Raw genomic sequence first — 18,439 nt, forward strand, 5'->3', positions numbered from 1 at the left:
GACGGTGTGCAGATAAACTGCAAATGTAACAAATATGAAATAAACAAAGTTGAAAATTTAGGTTAGCCACCATTTGAAAGGAAAAACATTTGAGGTGAAACCGTTAAATAGATGGGCGGTGCAGGGTTAAATCTGAAATGTTAACCTACCTTACTCTTTGAAATGCTGATTGACCTACTGTGCAAGTGACAGTTTGCCTCAGTTGGTCGTACTCTAATCTGCCAGAAAGTTGTGGTTTCCTAAACTGTACTTTCCCCTGTTCATACAGGGAAACAGATCATAGAATCATAGAAATTTACAGCACGGAAGGATGCCATTTCAGCCCATCTTGTCCGTGCCGGCCGACCAAGATCTAGCCAGCCTAATCCCACTTTCCAGCTCTTGGACCGTAGTCCTGTAGGTTATGGCACTTTAAGTGTACATCCAAGTATTTTTTAAATGTGGTGAGGCTTTCTGCCTCTACCAGCCTTTCAGGCAGTGAGTTCCAGACCCCCATCACCCTCTGGGTGAAGAATTTTCCCCTCATATCTTCTCTGTACCTCCCTCAATTACCCTAAATCTATGACCCCTGGTTGTTGACCCCTCTGCCAAGGGAAACAGGTCCTTCCTATCCACTCTATCCAGGCCCCTCATAATTTTATACACCTCAAGCAAGTCTCCCCTCAGCCTCCTCTGTTCCAAAGAAAACAGACCCAGCATCTCCAATCTTTCCTCATAGCCAAATGTCTCCAGTCCAGGCAACATTCTTGTAAATCTCCTCTGCACCCTTTACAGTGCAATCACACCTTTCCTGTAATGCAGTGACCAGAACTGCACACAGTACTCCAGCTGCGCCATAACCAGTGTTTTATACAGTTCAAGCATAACGTCTTTACTTTTATATTCCATGCCTCGACAAATAAAGGCAAATATTTCATAAGCCTTCTTAACCGCCTTATCTACCTGGTCTACTACCTTCAGGGATCTGTGGACCTGCACTCCAAGATCTATTTGTTCCTCTACACTTTTCAGTGTTGTACCATTTAATGTGTATTCCCTTGCCTTGTTAGACCTCCCCAAATGCATTACCTCACACTTATCCGGATTGATAGTATGGAAAAATGTAATAAAGAAGAATTGGATAAATATTTAAGGAAATGGCGAAGGGGGATGGGATTTTGGTACTAGTCGGATTGACTGCAATGTTTTTTTCCCAGTCTGGCCCTTCAGTGAGGTACTGAGGGAGTGTTCTTCAGATGGCATATTCAACTGAAGCCCATTCTTTCTGTTCAAGTGGACACAACAACTCCCACAGTGCCACACCAAGAAGGGCAAAGAGTTCTTCGAGTGTCCTGGCCAACATTCCTCCCTCAGCCAACACCACCCAAAATGGATTAATTGGCCAATCATCTAATTTACTGTTTGTGAGGCCTTGCTCTGTGCAAATACGGCTGTTGTGTTTGCTCATATAAAGATAATGACGACACTCCCAGAGTATATTATTGGCCTTGAAGCACTTTGGGAAGTCCTGAAATCTTGTTAATATGCTATATAAATGCATTTCTCCCTCTCTCTCTCTCTGGCTCCCTGTTTCCCTCCCTTCCCCCACCCGAAGTTTCCTATTATTATAAACAGGCTTGTCATGTATCTCGTCACCCTGCCCACTGCCTCTTGATCACTTTATACTGTACTGGTGATATGAGAGTGCAATTACTTGTCATCTGTGCAAATCTCCTATAACAATATCTAAATCCATCGTCAGTTTGTGAACATTCAAGAAGATAATATAGATGTTTATCTGATGTTCTGCTTCTTAGCCTTAAATAATTCCTCCTTTTTTAGAAACTGACCTGGTGCTAGTTATTGGAGCAAACGACACTGTTAACTCAGCAGCCCAGGAAGATCCAAATTCAGTCATCGCTGGAATGCCTGTGCTGGAAGTCTGGAAATCTAAACAAGTGAGTAAAGAAGACAAGAAGTCTATGATCCTCTCTCATTGATGTGCTTTCATTGAAATAAAAATTCCATCTGTGTCACTGCCAAGCCATGGATAATGGGCACATGGGCATGGTACTGGAGGGGAGCCATACCTCAGTATGGAGTTGATGCCATCAGGTGTGATGGTGAGAGAGAAAATGAGTACAGGTGCAATAATTTGAGGTATAGCTAACAGCCATGATGAGCTTAGTCTATTAATGTTTGAAGGGAAGCCATTTTTTGTAACAGCAAGAATTCACAATATAAAGCCAATGACCTGGGATGTATGCTGTTTAGATATTGAATAGTAGGTGTCAGATATGTGCGCGCACTAGATCCGTGCAGCAGAGCAGGTCTCCAGTTGTCTTGGGGAATCCTTGCTACTGGACCAAGACCTAGCTCTGTCAAGCCCGTGTGGTGGCTGGTGTGCAACGGCCACCGCACATTAAAAAAATCCACGCACAGGCATCTTGCACCCTCGAGGATGTAGTTCGGGTTCTTCATTCGAAACACCTGTGAGCTCATCCTTTTTTTTGCCATGGAAGCAAGTCATCCTCGTTTCAAAGGACCACCTATGATGATGAGTAGGTGTCGAAAACTGCCTTCACATTTAGCACTTGATTGCCTGTTCCAAAACAGATTTGAGCAATCCTTTCATACAAAAGCTCCGCAACCCATCATAAAACCTTCGCCAGACAAATAAAAACGTCCTTGTGAGCACATGTCTCTCAGACCCATTCTGGAACACTGTATACTGGCGTAAATGTCTTGGTACAACATTAAGGTTTTTTTGAGGAAATTGCATCACGTTGTTGCATTTTTTCAATACTGCTAGTCGATCACCTGCTACATTACACACAGAGCAACTATCGTCTTCAGGTGAAATGAGGTTAGAGGGCAGGGGATAATATAACCAGGGTGTGCAGACCTGAGTCAGTCCCCATTTTAAAGTCTCACGTTCTGTTATTTTTTTATATAATATTCTGATACTGTATTATTTACAGTTAAATACCAAAACAGATAGCAAATTAGGAATCGGAGAAGTAGAATTGTTTGGACACAGGAGTTTCTCTGTCGCACAGACTGAGAAGCTGGGAGGTGCACGAGGTGTATGCATCGTCACTGGTGGGCGGCTGCAATTATAGCTTGACAACTTTACATAGGCCGTTTCCATTCTGCTGGTGGACATAGGAAGTTGTAATGGAAAAGATTGACACGATCTGTGACAGGAAGGAAGATTTTGTAGACAAGGAGTGCATTCAGATGTAAGCTTTTAAATATGTACTCACATAAAAAAAAGTACGAATTTTCTACAAATAAACATTTAATCCAGGAACACAAAAGCAAAATACTGCGGGCGCTGGAAATCTGAAATAAAAACAAAAAATGCTGGAAACACTCAGGATGCATCTGTGGAGATAGAAACAAAATGAACCTTTCAGGTCGATGACCTTTCGTCAGAACTGGAAAAAGTGAGAGATGTAACAGATTTTAAGCAGGTGCATGGGCTGGGAAAGGGGCGTGAAGGAAAGAACAATAGGGAAGGTATGTGATAGAGTGGAAGGCAGGAGTAATTAAATGACAAAAGGTATGATAGTACAAAGCAAAAGGTGATAGCAATGGGACAAGTAAAGAAACCAAAGATAAATCTGGAAGAGGTGTAAATGGGAATGACAGATCATCGACAGCTACAATGTGAAAAAATAGGGGCAGAGGTTATGGTCTGAAATTGTTGAACTCGATATTGAGTCCAGAAGGCCTTTTTGTGGGATATGTGGAGCATTCTTTGCTCCAGTCCTACTCCGGTCCCCTCCCTCACCTCTCCGGTACACTGATGACTTTTTGGTGCCGTTTCCTACTCTCACCCTGAACTAGAAAATTTAATTCACTTTGCTTCCAATTTCCACCCTTCGCTCACCTTCACATGGAACATCTCCAACTCATCCCTTCCCTTCCTCAAATTCTCTGTCTCCATTTTTGGGGATAGACTATCAACAAACATCCACTATAAGCCCAAAGACTCTCACAGCTACCTGGACTACACTTCCTTCCACCCAGCTTCTTGTAAGGACTCTATTCCATTCTCCCAGTTTCTCTGGCTCCGTCGAATCTGTTCTGACGACGCCACCTTCCACACTTGTGTTCTGATATGGCTTCCTTTTTCCTCAACTGAGGATTCCCCTCCACCGTGGTTAACATGGCCTTCGACCGCATCCGTTCTATTTCTTAAACTTCTGCTCTCACCCCTTCCCCTTCCTCCCAGAACCATGGCAGGGTTCCCCTTGTCCTCACCTTTCACTCCACCCGCCTCCACGTTCAACAGATTATCCTTCGGCATTTCCGTTACCTCCAGCGTGATCCCACCACCAAACACTTTTCCCCTCCGCTTAAAAAAGGAGGGAGAGAGAAAACGAGTAATTATAGACCGGTTAGCCTGACATCAGTAGTGGGGAAAATGTTGGAATCCATTATTAAGGATGAAATAGCAGCACATTTGGAAAGCAGTGATAGGATTAGTCTAAGTCAGCATGGATTTATGAAGGGGAACTCATGCTTGACAAATCTTCTGGAATTTTTTGAGGATGTAACTAGTAGAGTAGATAGGGGAGAACCAGTGGATGTGGTGTATTTAGGACTTTCAAAAGGCTTTTGACAAGGTCCCACGCGAGAGATTGGTGCGCAAAATCAAGGCACATGGTATTGGGGGTAATGTACTGACATGGATAGAGAACTGGTTGGCAGACAGGAAGCAGAGAGTCAGGATTAACGGGTCCTTTTCAGAATGGCAGGCAGTGACTAGTGGGGTGCCGCAGGGCTCAGTGCTGGGACCCCAGCTCTTTACAACATATATTAATGATTTGGATGATGGAATTGAGTGTAATATCTCCAAGTTTGCAGATGACACTAAACTGGATGGCAGTGTGAGCTGTGAGGAGGATGCTAAGAGGCAGCAGGGTGATTTGGACAGGTTAGGTGAATGGGCAAATACATGGCAGATGCAGTAGAATGTGGATAAATGTGAGGTTATCCACTTTGGTGGCAAAAACACGAAGGCAGAATATTATCTGAATGGCGGCAGATGAGGAAAAGGGGAGGTGCAACGAGACCTGGGTGTCATGGTTCATCAGTCATTGAAGGTTGGTATGCAGGTACAGCAGGCGGTGAAGAAGGCAAATGGTATGTTGGCCTTCATAGCAAGGGGATTTGAGTATAGAAGCAGGGAAGTCTTACTGCAGTTGTACAGGGCCTTGGTGAGGCCCCACTTGGAATATTGTGTTGAGTTTTGGTCTCCTAATCTGAGGAAGGACGTTCTTGCTATTGAGGGAGTGCAGCGGAGGTTCACCAGACTGATTCCCGGGATGGCGGGACTGACATATGAGGAGAGACTGGATCGACTGGGCCTGTATTCACTGGAGTTTAGAAGGATGAGAGGGGATTTCATAGAAACATATAAAATTCTGACGGGACTAGACAGGTTAGATGCAGGAAGAATGTTCCCGATGTTGGGGAAGTCCAGAACCAGGGGACATAGTCTTAGGATAAGGGGTAAGCCATTTAGGACTGAGATGAGGAGGAACTTCTTCACTCAGAGAGTTGTTAACCTGTGGAATTCCCTACCGCAGAGAGTTGTTGATGCCAGTTCATTGGATATATTCAAGAGGGAGTTAGATAAGGTCCTTACGGTTAAAGGGATCAATGGGTATGGAGAGAAAGCAGGAAAGGGGTACTGAAGGAATGATCAGCCATGATCTTATTGAATGGTGGTGCGGGATCGAAGGGCCGGATGGCCTACTCCTGCACCTATTTTCTATGTTTCTATGTTTCAGCATTCCGAAGGGACTGCTCCCTCCGTGATACCCTGGTCCACTCTTATATCATCCCCAACACTCCATCCCCTTCCCAAGGCACCTTCCCGTGCAAGTGCAGGCGATGCAACACTGTCATAGAAACATAGAAAATAGGTGCAGGAGTAGGCCATTCGACCCTTTGAGCCTGCACCACCATTCAATAAAATCATGGCTGATCATTCATCTCAGTACCCCTTTCCTACTTTCTCTCCATACCCATTGATCCCTTTAGCCATAAGGGCCAAATCTAACTCCTTCTTGAATATATTTAACGAACTGGCATCAACATCTCTCTGCGGTAGAGAATTCCACAACTCTCTGAGTGAAGAAGTTGCTCCTCATCTCAGTCCTAAATGGCTTACCCCTTATCCTTAGTCTGTGACTCCTCATTCTGGACTTCCCCAACATCGGGAACATTCTTCCTGCATCTATCCTGTCCAGTCCCGTCAGAATTTTATATGTTTCTGTGAGATACCCTCTCATTCTTCTAAACTCCAGTGAATACAGGCCCAGTCGATCCAGTCTCTTCACATGTGTCAGTCCTGCCATCCCGGGAATCAGTCTGGTGAACCTTCGCTGCACTCCCTCAATAGAAGGGGACCTATTCCTCAGATTAGGAGACCAAAACTGAACACAATATTCCAGGTGAGGCCTCACCAAGACCCTGTACAACTGCAGTAAGACTTCCATGCTCCTATATTCAAACCCCTAGCTATGAGGGCCAACGTGCCATTTGCCTTCATCACCGCCTGCTGTACCTGCATGCCAAACTTCAATGACTGATGTAACATGACACCCAGGTCTCGTTGCACCTCCCCTTCTCCTAATCTTTCGCCATTCAGATAATATTCTGCCTTCATGTTTTTGCCACCAAAGTGGATAATCACACATCTGCCATGCATTTGCCCACTCACCTAACCTGTCCAAGTCACTCTGCAGCCTCTTAGCGTCCTCCTCACAGCTCACAGCGCCACCCAGCTTCGTGTCATCTGCAAACTTGGAGATATTACATTCAATTCCTTCATCTAAATCATTGATGCATATTGTAAATAGCTGGGGTCTCAGCACTGAGCTCTATGGCACCCCACTAGTCATTGTCTGCCATTCTGAAAATGATCCGTTTATCCGCACTCTCTGCTTCCTGCCTGCCAACCAGTTCTCTGTCCGCTTCAATACATTACCGCCAATACCACGTGCTTTAATTTTGCGCACCAATCTCTTGTGTGGGACCTTGTCAAAAGCCTTTTGAAAGTCCAAATACACCACATCCACTGGTTCTGCCTTGTCCACTCTACTAATCACATCGTCAAAAAATTCTAGAAGATTTGTCAAGCATGATTTCCCTTTCAAAAACTGATCCTGGACCGATCCTGTCACTGCTTTCCAAATGCGCTGCTATTTCATCTTTAATAATTGATTGCAACATTTTCCCCACTGCCGATGCCAGGCTAACCGGTCTATAATTCCCCGTTTTCTCTCTGCCTCCTTTTTTTAAAAGTGGTGTTACATTAGCTACCCTCCAGTCCATAGGAACTGATCCAGAGTCGATAGACTGTTGGAAAATGATCACCAATGCATCCATTATTTCTAGGGCCACTTCCTAAAGTACTCTGGGATGCAGACTATCAGGCCCTGGGGATTTATTGGCCTTCAGTCCCATCAATTCCCCAAACACAATTTCCTGAATAATAAGGATTTCCTTCAGTTCCTCCTCGCTAGACTTGGTTCCCCAGTATTTCCGGAAGGTTATTTGTGTCTTCCTTCATGAAGACAGATCCAAAGTATTTGTTCAATTGGTCTGCCATTTCTTTGTTCCGCATTATAAATTCACCTGATTCTGACTGCAAGGGACCTACGTTTGCCTTCACTAATCTTTTTCTCTTCACATATCTATAGAAGCTTTTGCAGTCAGTTTTTATGTTTCCAGCAAGCTTCCTCGCATACTCTATATTCCCCCTCCTAATTAAACCCTTTGTCCTCCTCTGCTGAATTCTACATTTCTCCCAGTCCTCAGGTTTGCTGCTTTTTCTGGCCAATTTACATAGAAACATAGAAAATAGGTGCAGGAGTAGGCCATTCAGCCCTTCGAGCCTGCACCGCCATTCAACGAGTTCATGGCTGAACACGCAACTTCAGTACCCCATTCCTGCTTTCTCGCCATACCCCTTGATCCCCCTAGTAGTAAGGACTACATCTAACTCCTTTTTGAATATATTTAGTGAATTGACCTCAACAACTTTCTGTGGTAGAGAATTCCACAGGTTCACCACTCTCTGAGTGAAGAAGTTTCTCCTCATCTCGGTCCTAAATGGCTTACCTTAGACTGTGATCCCTGGTTCTCGACTTCCCCAACATTGGGAACATTCTTCCTGCATCTAACCTGTCTAAACCCGTCAGAATTTTAAACGTTTCTATGAGGTCCCCTCTCATTCTTCTGAACTCCAGTGAATACAAGCCCAGTTGATCCAGTCTTTCTTGATATGTCAGTCCTGCCATCCCGGGAATCAGTCTGGTGAACCTTCGCTGCACTCCCTCAATAGCAAGAATGTCCTTCCTCAAGTTAGGAGACCAAAACTGTACACAATACTCCAGGTGTGGCCTCACCAAGGCCCTGTACAACTGTAGTAACACCTCCCTGCCTCTGTACTCAAATCCCCTCGCTATGAAGGCCAACATGCCATTTGCTTTCTTAACCGCCTGCTGTACCTGCATGCCAACCTTCAATGACAGATGTACCATGACACCCAGGTCTCATTGCACCTCCCCTTTTCCTAATCTGTCACTATTCAGATAATAATCTGGCTCTCTGTTTTTACCACCAAAGTGGATAACCTCACATTTATCCACATTATAATTCATCTCCATGCATTTGCCCACTCACCTAACCTATCCAAGTCGCTCTGCAGCCTCACAGCATCCTCCTCGCAGCTCACACTGCCACCCAACTTAGTGTCATCCGCAAATTTGGAGATACTACATTTAATCCCCTCATCTAAATCATTAATGTACAGCGTAAACAGCTGGGGCCCCAGCACAGAACCTTGCGGTACCCCACTAGTCACTGCCTGCCATTCTGAAAAGTACCCATTTACTCCTACTCTTTGCTTCCTGTCTGACAACCAGTTCTCAATCCATGTCAGTACACTACCCCCAATCCCATGTGCTCTAACTTTGCACATCAATCTCTTGTGTGGGACCTTGTCGAACGCCTTCTGAAAGTCCAAATATACCACATCAACTGGTTCTCCCTTATCCACTCTACTGGAAACATCCTCAAAAAATTCCAGAAGATTTGTCAAGCATGATTTCCCTTTCACAAATCCATGCTGACTTGGACCTATCATGTCACCTCTTTCCAAATGCACATCCTTAATAATTGATTCCATCATTTTACCCACTACCGATGTCAGGCTGACCGGTCTATAATTCCCTGTTTTCTCTCTCCTTTTTTAAAAAGTGGGGTTACATTGGCTACCCTCCACTCCGTAAGAACTGATCCAGAGTCTATGGAATGTTGGAAAATGACTGTCAATGCATCCGCTATTTCCAAGGCCACCTCCTTAAGTACTCTGGGATGCAGACCATCAGGTCCTGGGGATTTATCGGCCTTCAATCCCATCAATTTCCCCAACACAATTTCCCGACTAATAAGGATTTCCCTCAGTTCCTCCTTCTTACTAGACCCTCTGACCCCTTTTATATCCAGAAGGTTGTTTGTGTCCTCCTTAGTGAATACCGAACCAAAGTACTTGTTCAATTGGTCTGCCATTTCTTTGTTCCCCGTTATGACTTCCCCTGATTCTGACTCCAGGGGTCTTTACTAACCTTTTTCTCTTTACATATCAATAGAAGATTTTGCAGTCCGTTTTAATGTTCTCTGCAAGCTTCCTCTCGTACTCTATTTTCCCTGCCCTAATCAAACCCTTTGTCCTCCTCTGCTGAGTTCTAAATTTCTCCCAGATCCCGGGTTCGTTGCTATTTCTGGCCAATTTGTATGCCACTTCCTTGGCTTTAATACTATCCCTGATTTCCCTTGATAGCCACGGTTGAGCCACCTTCCCTTTTTTATTTTTACGTCAGACTGGGATGTACAATTGTTGTAGTTCATCCATGCGGTCTCTAAATGTCTGCCATTGCCCATCCACTGTCAACCCCTTAAGTATCATTCGCCAATCTATCCTAGCCAATTCATGCCTCATACCTTCAAAGTTACCCTTCTTTAAGTTCTGGACCATGGTCTCTGAATTAACTGTTTCATTCTCCATCCTAATGTAGAATTCCACCATATTATGGTCACTCTTCCCCAAGGGCCTCGCATAACAAGATTGCTAATTAATCCTCTCTCATTACACAACACCCAGTCTAAGATGGCCTCCCCCTTAGTTGTTTCCTCGACATACTGGTCTAGAAAACCATCCCTTATGCACTCCAGGAAATCCTCCTCTACCGTATTGCTTCCAGTTTGGTTAGCCCAATCTATATGTAGATTAAAGTCGCCTATGATAACTGCTGTACCTTTATTGCACGCAACCCTAATTTCTTGTTTGATGCTGTCCCCACCCTCACTACTACTGTTTGGAGGTCTGTACACAACTCCTACTAGCGCTTTCTGCCCTTTGGCATTCCGTAGCTCCACCCGTACAGATTCCAAATCACCCAAGTTAATGTCCTTCCTTACTATTGCGTTAATTTTCTCTTTTAACAGCAACGCTACCCCACCTCCTTTCCCTTTCTGCCTATCCTTCCTGGATGTTGAATACCCCTGGATGCTGAGTTCCCAGCCTTGGTCACCCTGGAGCCATGTCTCCGTAATCCCAATTATATCTTATTCGTTAATAGCTACCTGCGCAGTTAATTCATCCACCTTATTACGAATACTCCTCGCATTGAGGCACAGAGCCTTCAGGCTTGTCTTTTTAACACCTTTAGAATTTTGCTGTAATGTGGCCCTTTTTGATTTTTGCCTTGGGTTTCTATGCCCTACACTTTTACTTTTCTTCTTTCTATCTTTTGCTTCTGCCCCCATTTTACTTCCCTCTGTCTCCCTGCATAGGGTCCCATCCCCCTGCCATGTTAGTTTAATCCCTCCCCAACAGCACTAGCAAACGCTCCCCCTTTACCTCCTCCCTTCCCACTGTCCAAGACCCCAAACACTCCTTCCAGGTGAAACAGCAATTTACTTGTAATTCTTTCAATTTAGTATACTGTATTCACTGCTCACGCTGTGGTCTCCTCTACATTAGAGAGACCAAATGCAGATTCGGTGAGTACTTTGCAGAACACCTCCGTTCAGTCCGTTTGCATGACCCTGAGCTTCCGGTCGCCTGTCACTTTAATTCTCCGCTCGACTGTGATCCCTCCGTCCTCGGCCTCTTACACTGTTCCAACACAAGCTCGAGGAACAGCACCTCATCTTTTGTTTAGACACTGTTCAGACTTCTGGACTCAACATCGAGTTCAGCAATTGCAGACCATATCCTCGCCCCTTATTTTTTCAGATGGCAACGTATGATGATTCTGCCATTCCCATTTACAGCTCTTCTAGATGTATCTTTTGTTTCTTTACTTGTCCCATTACCATCTCCTTTCGCTTTGTATCTTTCGTCATTTAGGGGCCAAAATTACACCTTTTTCTTAAGAGCCGTTACCACCTCAAATAGGCGATAACGGGGTGGAAATGAGTTTCCGCCTAGTTGGGGCGGCCTCTCCGACGATTGGGACCTTGCCCTCGTGATTTCTTCAGGTGGAGAAAATGACCGCCCCGCTTCGCCAATATCCACCCCGCTCCTCTGCGCACGCCGATAAAGACGTCATCATAGCGCGCACCGCTTGGTCCCTGCCCCCAAAACGACATTGCCCCGAAATCGTTGATTGAATGCTTGTCGGTGCCAGTGACAGGTTTTTCTGTCGCTGTCAAATCTGCAATGGAAACCGCCAACGGTATTTAAAGCCGTGCTGCGGCTCGCACCATTGTTATCGGCTCAAACATTTTCTGGGTTGAGGCTTTGAACGTTTTGCGACCAATACCTAACCTTGTTCCAAGAGCTAGCATTAGCAGAGTAGGCCACTGCTTGCAACTAATGGGCTGAGTCCTGGGAATGGATCGCTGCCTCCACATTGTGCACAGCGCAGTGGCTCACAGAAGAGAACAGCACCACCAACTACAGATGCAGAGGCAGCGGAGAGGGACACCATAGGATGGGACAACGAGATGGAGAAGACCATGGAGATGGCCATATACCTGCAGATATAGAAGGATGTGGGGAAGGACTTGAAGAGTGGCATGCAGCGAGGAGGAGGTTCATGGATGCGAACACCCAGAGCCAGAGAGAGAGGGACATGGAGAGGAGAAGGCACCGTAACCAGCAGGCGGATGTACGCCAGCACCAGGATGCAGAGGCTCAGGAGCAGCGTGACCAGGAGGTACAAGGGGATGAGGAAAGTGGCAGAGGAATTGCAGACAAAGACATGGTGGCAGAAGGCCCTATCGCCCAAAGGTTTTCAGACATCTGTTTTCCTACATGGACCTTAATGATGACCAGTGTCCGCGGAGACTGCGATTCAGAAAAGACGTTGTGATGGAGCTGTGCCATCTCCTCCAGCCAGACCTGCAGCCTGAAACAAGGGTGAGAACAGCTCTCTCAGTGGCATCAAAGGTCGCCATTGCCCTGAATTTGTATGCCACTGGATCTTTCCAAGGAACCACATCAGACATCTCCAACCTCTTCCAATATGTTACGCATTGCTCCATCCATCAGGTCACAGATGCTCTTTACAAGAGGAGGAGGAACTACATCTCCTTTCCAATGACCAGGGAGAAGCAGTTGGTATGCTCCACTGGCTTCTTCAGGTTTGAGGGCTTCCCCAGGGTTCAGTGTGTCATAAACTGCTGCCACATTGCATTGAGGGCAGCACAGAACATTCGGAGATCTTCTGAAACCGCAAGGGATTCCATTCCCTCAATGTCCAGCTGGTGTGCGACCACATGGCAGGAGCCACGATGCCTTCATCCTGCGGCAGACCGGTGTGCCAGGTCTGTTTCAGCCATCAAATGAAGGTTGCAGCTTGATCCTAGGAGACAAGGGGTACCCAATATGCACTTGGCTCGTGACTCCCTTTCACAACCCCAGCACTCCTGCGCAGCAATCGTACAATGAGTCTCATTTGGCCACCAGGGGCATCATTGAGCAGACCGTTGGAATCCTTAAACAGTGGTTCTACTGGCTTGATCGCTCAGGAGGAGTACTGCAGTATTCACCTGACTGGATGTCCCTATTTGTCATCGTCTGCTGCATGCTTCACAACCTGGCAATTATGAAGGCGCAACCGTTGGCCGACGACGTAGCAGTCGGATCTGAGGAGGAGGAAGAGGAGCAGGAGGAGGCTCCGCGACCGCACAGGAGGCGGCCTCGCCATCCTGATCCTGCAAGAAACATCCGAGATCGTCTCATTGCTGCTCGTTTCCACTATGTTGGTCGCCATTGGCCACACCAATGAGCCCTTCCACACATCATTCCCCACACTGAAATGATTGAAATTTCAAATAAAGATTTATACAACAATAGTGTGCAGCAACAATATCAACGTTCTCAATCACCCTTGTGCATTTCCTTATAACCCCTCTTGCGTCGACCTACTCTACAACTATGCCGCAGTGTCTCCCCTGTGGCTGCAGCATGGCTGTGGGAAGGCTGCTGTGTTTCACTTCCAGATGCTACAGATGACCTTCTAGGTCACCCTCGACCAGCTCTGGCCCTGGAAGGGCTGGCTGCAGACTGGCCAGCCTCAGCATCAGTGCCAGCGCTCTAGACTGGCTGGTTGCAATGACGGAGTGGCAGGGCTGGGTACGGGAATGCTGTGATCGTGAGCGAGCACAGCACGTTCCGGCTCCAATGACCCGGTGCCACTCCCCTGGGGCAGCATCTCAGCATCCCCACAAATCTGCTGGAGCACAGTTGGTTGGGCTGCTGCAACACCGTCAGAACCCCGCTGGATTGTGGTGGACCCAGCAGCGATGGCAGCAGCCAGAGCTTGCGTGGCATCGTGCTGAGACTGCTTGAGAGCAGACACGGACTCGATGCCACCAGACACTGACTGCATGACAACAGTAAGACGCTGTGTGGCCAATTGCTGAGACTGCGTGAGAGAATTCTGAGCTTCCAGGCCAGCAGCCATCCTTTCCATTACAGCACTAAGACGTTGGGTCGCTTTCGCCTGTGCTCTAATGGCAGCTGCCACATTGCCCATGAGATGCGTCACGAGAACTGGATCCGCACGGTCGCTCTGGGAGTCCAACATCGTCTGTACGCTGGCAATGATGGGCTCCATGGTGCTCGCACAGCTGTCCATAATGTGGGAGGCAGACTCCTCCATGCTCCTGATCACTTGTAACAGGCTCCCAGGCACTCTTGCCACTGCCCCTAGCATCTCCGAGTTCATGGCCAGCACCCTTTGTTTGAATGCCTCCACATCAAGGTGCTCATAATAGGCTTGCCAGCAAACTTGAAGCTCATGGAATAAAAGGGACAGTGGCAGCATGGATAAGAAATTGGCTAAGTGACAGGAAACAGAGTAGTGGTGAACGGTTGTTTTTTGGACTGGATATGAAATGACAGGAAACAGAGGGGGGGGGGCGGAAATTGCCCTCCATCCTGTTTCGGGCGGATAATTTGAATTATTTGAATTATTACCACCTGGCGAGAGGCCATCATTTTGTTTTAATTGTCGGTCGACTCTTGGGTGCTGGGGCTGCTGGCCTGGTCGAATCCGTCCCTGGTGAGAGGCGGGGGACGAGACAAGAAATTGGGCTCTTCAAATCAAAAAATGCCCCCAGCACTTTAGGGCGCCGTTGGAGGCGGTAGTGGGGCGTGATCTGTGCGAGAGTGGGGTGGTATCCATCGACGCTGCACGCATTGCTACGTCCCTCCCATTCGCTTAAAGGGGAGGGACGCTGCGAGGTCTGGTGAGGTCTCCATGACGCCCACTGAGACACCAGGGGAGGGGTTCCGACAGGCCAGCGGCCCGGCAATCCAAGAGTCGACCGACAATTAAAACAAAATGACAGCCACGGCGGTGCGCCCGCCCCTTTAAGGGCAGCCGCAGTGCCCAGCCATCGGCAGCGTCGCACCCTGCGAAACTGTCGGGGGCATCGACCGCCACCGACCGCACTCCCGCGGGGCAATTCCCACTGTGGGACGGGTGCCAATAAGGTCGGCTGGGCGGTAAGGGGTTGGTGCATGGGGCGCGGCGGAAACCCGTTCGGGGGCAATTGCGGATGAGTCGTACCCGCTGCCTGCCTCCGGGCGGAAAAGGCCTTACTGCCCTGTTACCGAGGCAGTAATGGGCTTTAAAAAAGGGGGCAATTTTGGCACCAGAGCGTAGTGGTGAATGGTTGGTTTATGGACTGGAGAAAGGTATACAGTGGTGTTCCCCAGGGGTCAGTACTAGGACCACTGCTTTTTGTGATATATATTAATGATATGGATTTAGGTGTACAGGGCACTGTTTCAAAATTGCGGAAGACACAAAAGTATAGTGAACAGTGAGGAGGATAGTGAGAGACATTGGGGCCCAAGTTTCCACAAGAAAAAAACCAGGCGCCCCTCCGAGCTGGGCGCCCGTTTTTCGCACCTACTTGCAGGTCCTCTGGCCCTCGGCGCGGCGCAGCACGAGCTGTGGGGGGGCGGAGCCAGGTCCCTGCGCTGAAAACAGTGCCGGGACCTCTGCACATGCGCGCTACAGTGGGCACGCAAGTGCAGTAGCTCCAGGCGCCGAACTGTGTGGGAGGGGCCCGAAGCACGCAGCCCCTAGCCCTGGCCAAATGGCCTCACTGGGGCTGCGTGAATAAGGCTCCTCCCACGGCCAGCTCCTGCTCCCCCCCCCCGCCCCCGACCAGACCCGACACCCGCTCCGCCGCCCCGACCCGACTCGACCCGCGCTCCCGCCCCGCCCCCCCCCCCCCCCCACTGGACCCGACTCCCGCTCCCGGACTGGATCCGATCCGACCTGACCGCCCCCCCTCCCTCCCCCTCTCTCTCTCTCCCTCCCCCTCTCTCTCTCTCTCCCCCTCCCTCCCCCTCCCGCTCAGCACGAACGGCTGCAGAATTCTCCGTGCCTGAAGCACTTTCACACAGGTAGGAAGATGGTTTATTTAATCTTTTCTTGGCTTATAAATGTTTATTCAGGTTGGATTTATTTGTATAATATTTGTAGAAGTATAACTAAAGATTTATTGTAGAATTTAATGAGTTCCCTTCCCCCCCCCTCCCCCCCCCCACCTTGTTCTGGACGCCTAATTTGTAACCTGCGCCTGATTTTTTAAAGTGTAGAACAGGTTTTTTCAGTTCTACAAAAATCTTCACTGGCTCCATTCTACTTTAGTTTGGAGTACGTTTTCACCGTGGAAACTTTGAAATCAGGCTTCAGTGGCCGGACACGCCCCCTTTTGAAGAAAAAAATTCTGTTCCAAAGTAGAACTGTTCCACCTGACTAGAACTGCAGAAAAAAAAATGTGGAGAATTGCGATTTCTAAGATAGTCCGTTCTCCACCAGTTGCTCCTAAAAATCAGGCGCAAATCATGTGGAAACTTGGGCCCACAAAGAGGACATAGACAGGCTGGTAAAATGAGCGGACACGCGGCAGATTCAATTTAACGCAGAAAAGTGCTAAATGCTACATTTTGGTAGGAAGAATGAGGAGAGACAATATAGGCTAAAGGGTACAATTCTAAAGGGGGCGCAGGCACAGAGAGATATGTGCACAAATTGCTGAAGGTGGCAGGACAGATTGAGAAAGTGGTTAAAAAAGCATACAGTATCCTGGGCTTTATAAATAGAGGCATAGAGTACAAAAGCAAGGAAGTTATGATGAACCTTTATAAAACACTGGTTCGGCCTCAACTGGAGTATTGTGTCCAATTCTGGGCACCACACTTTAGGAGTGATGTGAAGGCTTTAAAGAGGATGCCGAAATGATTTACAAGAATGGTTCCAGTGATGAGGGACTTCAGTTATGTGGATAGACTGAAGAGGCTGGGATTGTTCTTCTTAGAGCAGAGGAGATATGATAGAGATGTTCAAAATCATGCGGGGTCTAGACAGAGTAGATCGAGAGAAACTGTTCCCATTGACGGAAGGGTCGAGAACCAGAGGACACAGATTTAAGGTGATTGGCAGAAGATCGAAAGGTGATATGAGGGAAAACATTTTTATGCAGCGCATGGTTATGATCTGGAATGCACTGGCTGAAAGGGTGGTGCAGGCAGACTCAATCGTGGCTTTCAAAAGGGATTTGGATAAGTACCTGAAGAAAAAAAATTGTAGGGCTACGGGGAAAGGGCAGGGATTAGGACTAGCTGAAGTGCACTTGCAGAGAGCCGGCATCCTTGACTCCCTTCATAGAATCATAGAAATTACAGCCATTTCGGCCGATTATGTCCGCGCCGGCCGACCAAGAGCTATCCAGCCTAATCCCACTTTCCAGCTCTTGGCTGGAGCCCTGTAGGTTACGGCACTTTAAGTGAACATCCAAGTACTTTTTAAATGTGGTGAGGCTTTCTGCCTCCACCATCCTTTCAGGCAGTGAGTACCAGACCTCCACCATTCTCTGGATAAATAAATTTCTCCTCATATCTCCTCTAAACCTCCTCCCAATTACTTTAAATCTATGACCCCTGGTTGTTGACCCCTCTGCCAAGGGAACCAGGTCCTTCCTATCCACTCTATCCAGGCCCCTCATCATTTTATACACCTCAATCAAGTCTCCCCTCAACCTCCTCTGTTCCAAAGAAAACAGACCCAACATTTCCAATCTTTCCTCATAGCCAAAATTCTCCAGTCCAGGCAACATTCTTGTAAATCTCCTCTGCACCCTTTCCAGTGCAATCTCATCTTTCCTGTAATGTGATGACCAGAACTCCACACAGTACTCCAGCTGCAACCTAACCAGTGTTTTATACAGTTCAAGCATAACGTCCTTGCTCTTGTATTCCATGTCTCGACTAACAAAGGCAAGTATGCCATTTGCCTTCTTAACCACCTTATCTACCTGGCCTGCTACCTTCAAGGATCTGTGGACCTGCACTCCAAGGTCCCTTTGTTCCTCTACACTTTTCAGTGTCGTAGCATTTAATATGTATTCCCTTGCCTTCTTAGGCCTCCCCAAATGCATTACTTCACACTTAACCAGATTGAATTCCATTTGTCACTGTTCCACCCACCTGACCAGCATATTGATATCTTCCTGCAATCCGCAGCTTTCTTCTTCATTATCAACCACACAGCCTATTTTAGTGTCATCTGCAAACTTCTTAATCATGTCCCAACATTCAAGTCCAAGTCATTAATATATACCACATAAAGCAAAGGATGCAGCAATAAGCTCTGCGGAACTCCACTGGATACAGCCTTCCAGTCACAAAAACACCCATCAACCTTTGCTTCCTGCCTCTGAGCCAATTTTGGATCCAACTTGTCACTTTGCCCTGGATCCCATGGGCTTTTACTTTTATGACCAGTCTGCTATGTGGGACCTTATCAAAAGCTTTGCTAAAATCCATATACACTACATCATACGCACTGCCCTCATCGACCCTCCTGGTTAGCTCCTCGAAAAATTCAATCAAGTTAGTCAGACA

General features: G+C 47.3%; 1 protein-coding gene across 1 annotated transcript in view; it reads left to right on the plus strand.

The window, feature by feature from the left end:
• Nucleotides 1–18,439, plus strand: part of LOC139240186 (NAD(P) transhydrogenase, mitochondrial-like) — a 286,175-nt gene that overhangs the window by 256,497 nt on the left and 11,239 nt on the right. The window contains exon 21 of the mRNA XM_070868615.1: nt 1,822–1,937. Within this exon, the coding sequence (XP_070724716.1) occupies nt 1,822–1,937 (116 nt within the window). The remainder of the gene's footprint in view (nt 1–1,821; nt 1,938–18,439) is intronic.

Source organism: Pristiophorus japonicus, chromosome 2, assembly GCF_044704955.1.
Source record: "Pristiophorus japonicus isolate sPriJap1 chromosome 2, sPriJap1.hap1, whole genome shotgun sequence".
Classification (NCBI taxonomy): Eukaryota; Metazoa; Chordata; class Chondrichthyes; family Pristiophoridae; genus Pristiophorus; species Pristiophorus japonicus.